Source organism: Entamoeba invadens (genome assembly GCF_000330505.1).
Source record: "Entamoeba invadens IP1 unplaced genomic scaffold scaff_1105074726677, whole genome shotgun sequence".
In the NCBI taxonomy this organism is placed as follows: Eukaryota; Evosea; order Mastigamoebida; family Endamoebidae; genus Entamoeba; species Entamoeba invadens.
The window spans coordinates 29121-37917 of NW_004191720.1; the positions used below are offsets into that span (position 1 = coordinate 29121).

The 8797-nt window shown below is 27.3% G+C and overlaps 2 protein-coding genes across 2 annotated transcripts; one reads left to right on the forward strand and one right to left on the reverse strand.

Moving 5' to 3' along the window:
- Window positions 1-934: 934 nt before the first annotated feature.
- Window positions 935-1882, reverse strand: EIN_257950 (cysteine proteinase 2 precursor, putative; the record flags this gene model as incomplete). The annotated part of the gene is made up of 1 exon (XM_004183479.1): window positions 935-1882. The coding sequence occupies one exon, from the start codon at window positions 1880-1882 to the stop codon at window positions 935-937; it is 948 nt and encodes a 315-aa protein (XP_004183527.1).
- A 5129-nt stretch (window positions 1883-7011) lies between these two features.
- EIN_257960 (hypothetical protein) lies at window positions 7012-7371 on the forward strand (the record flags this gene model as incomplete). Its single annotated transcript, XM_004183480.1, has 1 exon — window positions 7012-7371. The coding sequence occupies one exon, from the start codon at window positions 7012-7014 to the stop codon at window positions 7369-7371; it is 360 nt and encodes a 119-aa protein (XP_004183528.1).
- Window positions 7372-8797: the final 1426 nt, after the last annotated feature.

Here is an 8797-nt window from a genome sequence, read left to right on the forward strand (position 1 = left end):
TTAAATAACAGAAAAAATAACACTTTGTCACGTGATAGACCCTGGTCAGATAGAAAGTTGTTTCAAATCTGACAAATTAATCAACAAAAAAATAAATATTAAATAAAAATCATAATTTATTTGAAACGATCAATAATTATTATTCATATTGTTCTATTTATTTAACAGTTTTGTGTTTATTTTATAACACAACAACAAAAGCATTATCTTAGTTTTTAATTATGTTAATTATTGCTCCTTTGTACATCAACTTTAATAAATTTATATTTATGACAACTATTATTTTGTAACGCAAAAAAATTAATAGTTTATTTTCTGTCTTAGCCTTTTTTCAATCTATGAGCTTTTGTTATATTTTTTATTAATATGGAATATGAATGCATTTAATACAATATCCTTGATTAATTATTATAAAAAAGCATAGAAACATGTTTCGTAAACAACAACCACGTTTTCACTTGTTCATACAACAAAAAAAAAATTATTGTTTAATATAACATCGTTTGTTTATAACGTGAAGCATTCATATTACATAATAGTACAATTATGATTTGATAACTAATAATCATATACATTTTTTATATTATAATTTAGATATAGCAATACACCAACAAAATAATTCTTTACCAAAAAAACAAAATTTAAAAACTTTCAATTTATAATTTAATATATGGGTAATTTTGATTAGTGTTTATAAAATGTAAATAAATACAATTTTTGGCTTTAATTTATCTATCGGGATATTGTATTACAAAAAGTTCAATATATAGAGACACAACCGTAATTAAATAGACAAATAATAATTTAAATTCATTACGAATTTTATCTGGGTATATATTTTTTAATAATTGTTTTTTAAATAATAAAATAATAAAGTTTTTTTTAGTTGTTAATAGAAGAACATAACAAAAATTGAAAACATAAAATGTTTAAATTAGAGGTATTTGATACCAGTTGGTACGATGGGTTCTGAAGTAACACCACAGGTATTACCTTCCATCGCCATCAAGATGTAGCCACTTTCGCCCCAGTTTGTTCCCCAAGAGTTCTTCACTATCCAATATTCTTCACCATTTAACTTTCCATACCCTACTGCTGCTATTTCATGGTTTAAACTGAAAAGAGAAGTTTTACACTTTGTGTCATGATACACTCCACTCTTGTACAATGAGAACATAGGAGAAGAGGCATCTATCGAAACATCGACAACTCCATCTACAAGTGCACTTTTAAGCGCGTCATTATCCTTTCTGGTTATATATTTGTATCCTTCAATTGTTGCAAATTTCTTTGTTAGATCAACTCCACAATTTCCTTCTGTGGCAGTGTATGGGTAGTCCTTCTCTTGTACAACGCCGTTTTCCTTGATGTAGTCATAAACAATAGATCCTGTTCCTCCATTGCAACCATTATTGGCAGAACATCTCATTATTTGTTCTTCAGAAAGGTCAAGTGTGTTTTCATTACCACCCAAGAAAAGAAGTCTTCCTTCTAAGGAAGCAAGAGCACCAAATGAATAACAACTTCCACACGATTTTTGGTCTCTTACCTTCGTAACTTTACCTTGTTGCCTCAAATCGAGTGATTCTGGGAACATTTTAAGTGCCTCTTTTGAATGTGGTTCAAAATAACTTTCTTTTATATTGGGTTTGTGAGATAGAGTCGAGAGATATTCTTGGTGTGTATGTGCAGCAAAAGGACCATCAACCCCAAGCTTAAATTTGTTAAGTTTGTTGAATTCATCAACAAATCTAGCATTTTGAACAAATATAGCGCGACGTCTGAGTGATTCAACAGCCGAAAAACTTTTATTGAATTTGATTAACCAACTATCAAAATCAAATGCACTTGAGATAACAAGAATGCAAAACAGATGGAACATATGTAATTGAAAGTTTGGACGCCTTTTTATGGTATTATTTGAGAAAAAGCAATCAAACTGAAAAAGTCAAAGCGCTGTGAATAAAGGTATGTTTTATTTTTTAATCCATATATTTTGTTAAATTTAGAAATTAATTTAAGTTTGATGTTCAACCTTGTTATTTAAAACCATATATATTTATTGGTACTATTCACAAATATAAAAAATAATTAAAAATTGTTAATATGTTTAGAAACATCATACATGTGTTTACTTTTTTATTGTCAGAAGAAATTTCCTTTTTACTTTCCTTTTCGTTTAATACTTTTGTCAATTGTATACAAATTAAAATAATATTATTTTTATTATAACCCATGGATGGTGTTAAAATAACACATTTAAAATTATTTATAACTTTTTTCAGAAAACATGAAAACGTTTCACGTCTTTAAAAAACTTTAATAACAAAGAATAACATTGAAATCAATGATTACAAAACATTTTGTACAAAAACCAAAAAAAACTATTTTGTTAGAGTGATTGAAAAATACATTGAAAAATCGGGAATTAATACCAAATCAACAAAAATGATTATAAAAAACATGAAATTATAATATAAAATTAAATAGAAAAACAAACTCAAATTAATAGAAATAAATATAATGAACATCAACACAATCGATGCATATGCAAGGTTTTTAAGTGGTTCCGTTTTTGGGTATATCGGTATTATTGAGACGAGACAGTTGCTATTTGGTATTGACAATTCTGTGTTAAAAAAACACATTTTCAATGTATTGATCAATAATTATTTAACATTTGTACCAATATTTGGGTATGATCATTTTGTCTTATTTGTCATTGATTATCATAATCGTCGTGCAATTTTGTTTAATTCTTTAAATGATTATCATGATGCATTTTATTTGTCAGTTGGGGTTGATATTCTTGAATTGTTTGGATTTGGATTTGATATTTATTTAGCAAGAGGAATTTCAAGACAAAATGACAGTGTTTCATGTGGTCTTTTTGTATGTCATTATATTGCATTAATTGTGCAATTTGATAATTGTAGGGAAGCAATGAAAGTTTATCCACACAATTTAGAATTAATAAAAAGGTTGGCTATTTTGGTTGAAACACACAGTCCACATTTAACTATACAAATGAAATATCATTTTCCCCAAATAATCAACAGTGAAGACAAATACATAATTCACTCTAATCCTTTTAAAATAATGCAATCTCAACACAAAATTCAAAAGTGCACACCAAAAAGTGATACTGAAAACACCGATATTGGAAGAGGGGATAAACGTGTCAAGAAAGACACCAAGAAAAGTCTTAAACTCAAACATGATGAAATAGTATCTCAAAAACAATTGAATGACACCGAAAATAAGAACGTGTTTAATCTATTAGAATTTAAAAATGTACACAATGAATGTAACTGTGAACCTAAACGGAATAGTCACATCACAGATTTTTTCTTAAATATGAATATTGAAGAAGTTGTTGACTACTTTATTCCAACACATTTGTTAACTGATATACAACTCTACACAAATACATACGGTCATTACTGTGTATTTATTAACAATCTCGATGATAAAAAGAAAAAACAATCTTGGAACAACGTTGAATTGTCAGATATTAAAGCCTTTGTTGGAATAAGCTTGATACAAGGTATTTATCGAGAAACAAAAATTAGTCAACGAGAAGTCTGGTATGGAATCAACAGCAGAGAAATATATCGAGCAACCTTTTCTCTCAAAAGGTATAAAGAGCTTTTGAGATGTCTCCGTTTTGATGACATTATTAACCGAGCTTTAAAACCTAAAGAGATATCAAAAGAAAATTGGAATGTGTTTATTAACAACGAAAGTGTTATACGAGAACAATTATATGAACAACAAAGAAGAATGGAACCTGCAAGTTCAGAAGAAACGTCATCTGATGAAATTTCCGAATCAAGTGAAACATCTACTTCAAGCCAAACAGACACGGAAACTCTGAGTAGTGATAACTCGGAATCATCAGAAGACGCTAAAAATGATACAACTTCGAACTCTGAACACCAAAGTGTATCTCAATGTTCATTATTTTTTGAACAAGATTTGATTTACAATGGTGATGATTGGGATAATTATTATAAAATTAAGAAAATCGTAGAAGTTTTTAGAGATCGTTTTGTATCTTTGGGAGGTCAATTGTCATATCATCAGAATTATCTGTAGATGAAAACCTGTCTCGTTTTTTTGGAAAATATCAAAACAAAATGAAAATGCCAAACAAACCCGCCAAATCCGGTTTCAAATTTTATCTACTTGTTGATCCAACGAATAACACTATTTTGAATATATTTCTTTATAGAGGAAGCAACAATGGAAAAACAGTTGAATGTTTGGGACAAAGCAGTAATAGAATTGGTAAAGCCTTTTCGAGAAAAAACATTCACTGTTTACACCGATCGTTTTTTTACTTCCATTGAACTTGGTAAAATACTTCAATTGGAAACAAATGGAGCAATTGGTATTGTAGGTACAATTAAAGCAAATAGAAAAGAAGTTCCCAAAATTCTTAAAACAAAAGAAAAAAGAGAAAATGGGTCTCTAATAATTGGCCAAACCGAAGAGGGGTTTACTTTAAGTAGCCTTATCGAACACAACAAAAATGTGTTAATTCTGTCAACACCAGATACAGAAGTTCATCTTGTCCAAATTGAAAAGAAGGCACCAATTAACTATAATTCGAATATACAACAAACTTACCTTGATTTGATTAGAACCAATGTAAACCACAGATATAACAAATACATGGGAGGTGTTGATGTTGTAGACGAAATGGCCAAACGGATTGAGATGAAAAGAACAACAAGACGCTGGCCACTTGCAATGTTTTGGTATTTACTTGGTTTTGCGTTTAATAACATTTACACTGTTATAAAAGCTCAGAAAACATTTAACGGAAATCGTAGGGTAAAAAGGATTAAAGAGTTGGAAAATCTTGCAATGAAGTTGGTGAGTGAAAATATACAAAAGAGAAAAGTTAATAGAAACTCGAGATCTGGAGTTTTTTCTTTTTTGAGTATTTCAACTCATAGAGTAGTTGTTTTAAACGAATTGATGAAGAAAAGAAAAACAGGAAACTGCATCATGTGTTTAAAATACCGAAAAAGTAGAAATTGCATATCACATAATTGTTGCAAATGCGGCGTGAAATGTTGTTTGAAACATTCGTTGAGAAGACTTGTGTGTTTTGATTGTTTGGGATTGAGTAGTGAAGACATCAAAAACGTTTATTCAATAAAAAGTAGAACAAATTGACTTTTGATATCGTTGACTTATTTGACTTGTTAATAATGAGTAAATAACACAATTAACATACTTTTTTGTTGCACTATAGATTTAAACGCGAACGATTGAATAAATTAATATTTTTAAACGTGTTGACTGCTCGTTAAAAAGTCTCTAATTATCGTTGTCATAATAGTAGTACTGTTTTCAGTTCTTTACAAAAATGTATTTTTAAAAATAGTTTGCATTACTCAAGAAATGCCAGTGTTTCCCGCAAAAAAATAGTTAAAATGAGCCAATTTTTACAAATTGAAAAACGACAAAAAACATTCAAAGATCATTGTCAAAAATATCGAATTTTTAAAGTTGTTGTTAATTGAATATTTGAAATTGTTCTAATAATACTGTTATCGGTGTTTTATGCAAAGAAATATTTATATTTGTTATTAAAATAATTTAGAAATTGTCTATTATTATCATCATTTTTTTAAAAAAAATAATTATGAAAATTAATGCTATTAGGCCATCCATGGGATAATTTATAGTAAAAATAATCACGTTTACAAATTGAAAAAAGATTGAGTTTTGAAAAGTAAATAAATTATACCTATTATTAAAAACAGTGAGATAAAATAAGTTGGTTTAACAAATAAATTACTAAATTTTTCTTTGTTGTGTGAAATTTCTAATTGGGTAAAAGTCCAATTTCATATTGTCGAGAAATTTCTTTTTTGATGAACTTAATATAACAAAAAATTTAATTTTTTAACTTGTTTTAATCATTGATGTGCATGAGTGTTAAATAAAAAATAAATGTAGTGTTATCAAGAAGCATTTGTGGTCTAAGGGCATAATTCCACTCTTCCAAGGTGGAATTTTGTGTTGGAGTGCCAATAAATGCATTTTTATCAAACAAATGGGTTATAACTGTTTTAATTTATAGTGTTAATATATTGTGACTATCTGGATAACCAAGAAAATACCCAACTTTGTCAACCAAATTAATTATTTAAGAATTAGAAATTAAAAAAATGAATGAACAATTTATGTGTTTTGTTGAGCTTCGTTAATTGTTACATTTTTGAACTAAAAAAGTGAATAAAATTATAATATATGTACGTCTTCCCAAAGTGTTTAAATACGACAAATAAGATTCGAGTTTGGAGTTTTAATCATATATTCGGTTTTTAAAGATATTTCAATGATAATAAAAAACAATATGATAATTCGTGATATATGTTTTTTGGACACCCTGGTCGACAAAACTAAATCACATTATAATTGTATATTACTTATGAAACAAAACAAGAAATATTACACTTATTTGAAAGTGTAGTTTATATAAATAACATCTTATGTTGTTGTTTTTGTAAGTATAACACTTAAAAATAGGTATAAAAAACAACGTGGCCGAGTGGTCCAAGACGTATGACTCGAAATCATTTCTCATTTGAGGCGTAGTTTCAAATCCTGCCTTTGTCGTTTTGGATTTTTGTCACCTGAACAACTTCAATTTCATTTTTAATAAAAGTTTAATTTAACCAAAATACTTTATATTATTTATTAATTAATTCAAACCAAAATAAACAATTATACTAATTATTTACAAACTTTGTTTATAATGAATAATATTGGTATGTTGATTATTTTTAATAAATTAAAAGTGTTATATTAATAATAACTATATTATTAATATATTATATTATATAATAAACCTAAACTATATTCTGTTATTACAACAATTAATATAAAGTATTAATATTTAAGTATGACTTGATAATTGTATCGAATGAAATAATGTATAACTTTTTAATTTCATAAAACTATTTCAAATTTGTCTTTTACAAAATACACATGACCATGTCAATTCAATCTAATAAGTACAACAAAAACGTCTTTGCTGATCCAACACAAATAAGGTATTGTCTTCCAATACCAGAGGCACTACTATGTGCTAAAATGGAATGCCTTAACCGCCACCTTTTTTTCACTGAATATCCAAATCCATTGCCAAAGAAATTTATTCCTCTTCCTTTTCCAAATAAATTTCAAAAAATTCGTTCAAAAATAATTTCAACAATTTTTGGTCAAGCTGTCGGCGATGCTGTTGGTTTTTTAATTAAATTTCTTTCTAAAGAACGAGCCGAATTGATTTATAAACATGAGAGAATCATATTTTCATGTTATTTAAAAGATACTCATCGTTCCAAATAAATGAATATGGACTAGAAATGTGTAAACTGGACTGACGACACCGATCATCAATTCTTTAGAAGCAAACAATGGAAATTGTGTTCCAGAAGATTTTGCAGCACGTTGTCTCTATTGGTACGATTTCGGGTTTTCCAAAGTAAGCGATATAAAGTCGTCATGTTGGCATTTACACGCGAAGTGTTTTATTGTCTCAAAACTTCAACAAAACGCCCATCAAAAATTCGATGGAAGTTTGAGGAAATAGAGTATTGACTGTACTGGAAAAGTTAATAAATAAAGCAAAACATTGTTTTTAAATAATGCGATTTGAGTATAGTAGGAGGAAATATGGGATGCAACTATTGATTATTTTTAATACTATAAATTATAATATTAATACTTATTCAAATAATTAGTTATATGAAAAACACAAAAATAAATTTATATTTAGATTAGTATCCTTCTATTTCTCAGCATCCCATCAGAGTGTCCAAAAAACGTCTAAGTCCCAAGTTAAGAAAAGGTCAAAAAAATTGTTTTGAAATAATTGATTTTTTACTTTCTTGCTTGATTTGTTTATAACAAATGAAAATCCATGAAGGCTTGGTAAACAATTAATAAAATGTTATTTAAAACAATAAAAATTTACTAAAACAACTTTATTAACAAAAATTAACACTGTTAAGTGTCGTTTTTGTGTGTATGAGTGCGTCAATTATATCGACCTGTTTAAACAAATTGGATCGATTATATTTATAAAGGCGGGTCGTCTTGCCTTCATATATACGTAACTAATGTTATTATTTAAAATCGATTCTCGGTATCATTTTATCGAGAAATTGAGTCTCTTATGTTCAGGAAGTGTTCTTTTAATTTTTTAAATTGTAATATGTGTTTTACATTTTATTTTTATTGTTCTTGTAGAGAACAGTAAAATAACGGGAAATTCGATAAATTACAAAATCCAGTTTTAATGAATATTAGTTCTTTTTTTCTTAAATTTTATCAAAATGATATTATATTTTTTGATTTAATTCCTTGGATTTTTTGGGAAATTTCGTAAATGTGTATAATTTGTTTCTTGTTTTATTATATTATTGTTTTTGTAAATTGAATAATGTGCTTAAAATTGCTGATGTTTTTAATTTTATAATCGAAAAAGTGATAGTGTTTAATTTAATTTTTCGGGAAAAACATCGGAATAAATTATGTTCAATTTGATTGTAAATTTTCGGGATAAATTATAATTATTTTTGTCTCCTTAAAAAATCCAATTTTTTTTTCATTTTTACTCCAAAATCCTTAACTTAAGACTTAAGTGCATTTTTTTGGACACTCTGAATCCCATCTTTGTCGTGACTGTAATTATATTATTCTTATATAAAATATCACACAAAAAATTCCTTGATTATTTATAATAACTTTTAAAGACTCAATTAAAATTAAT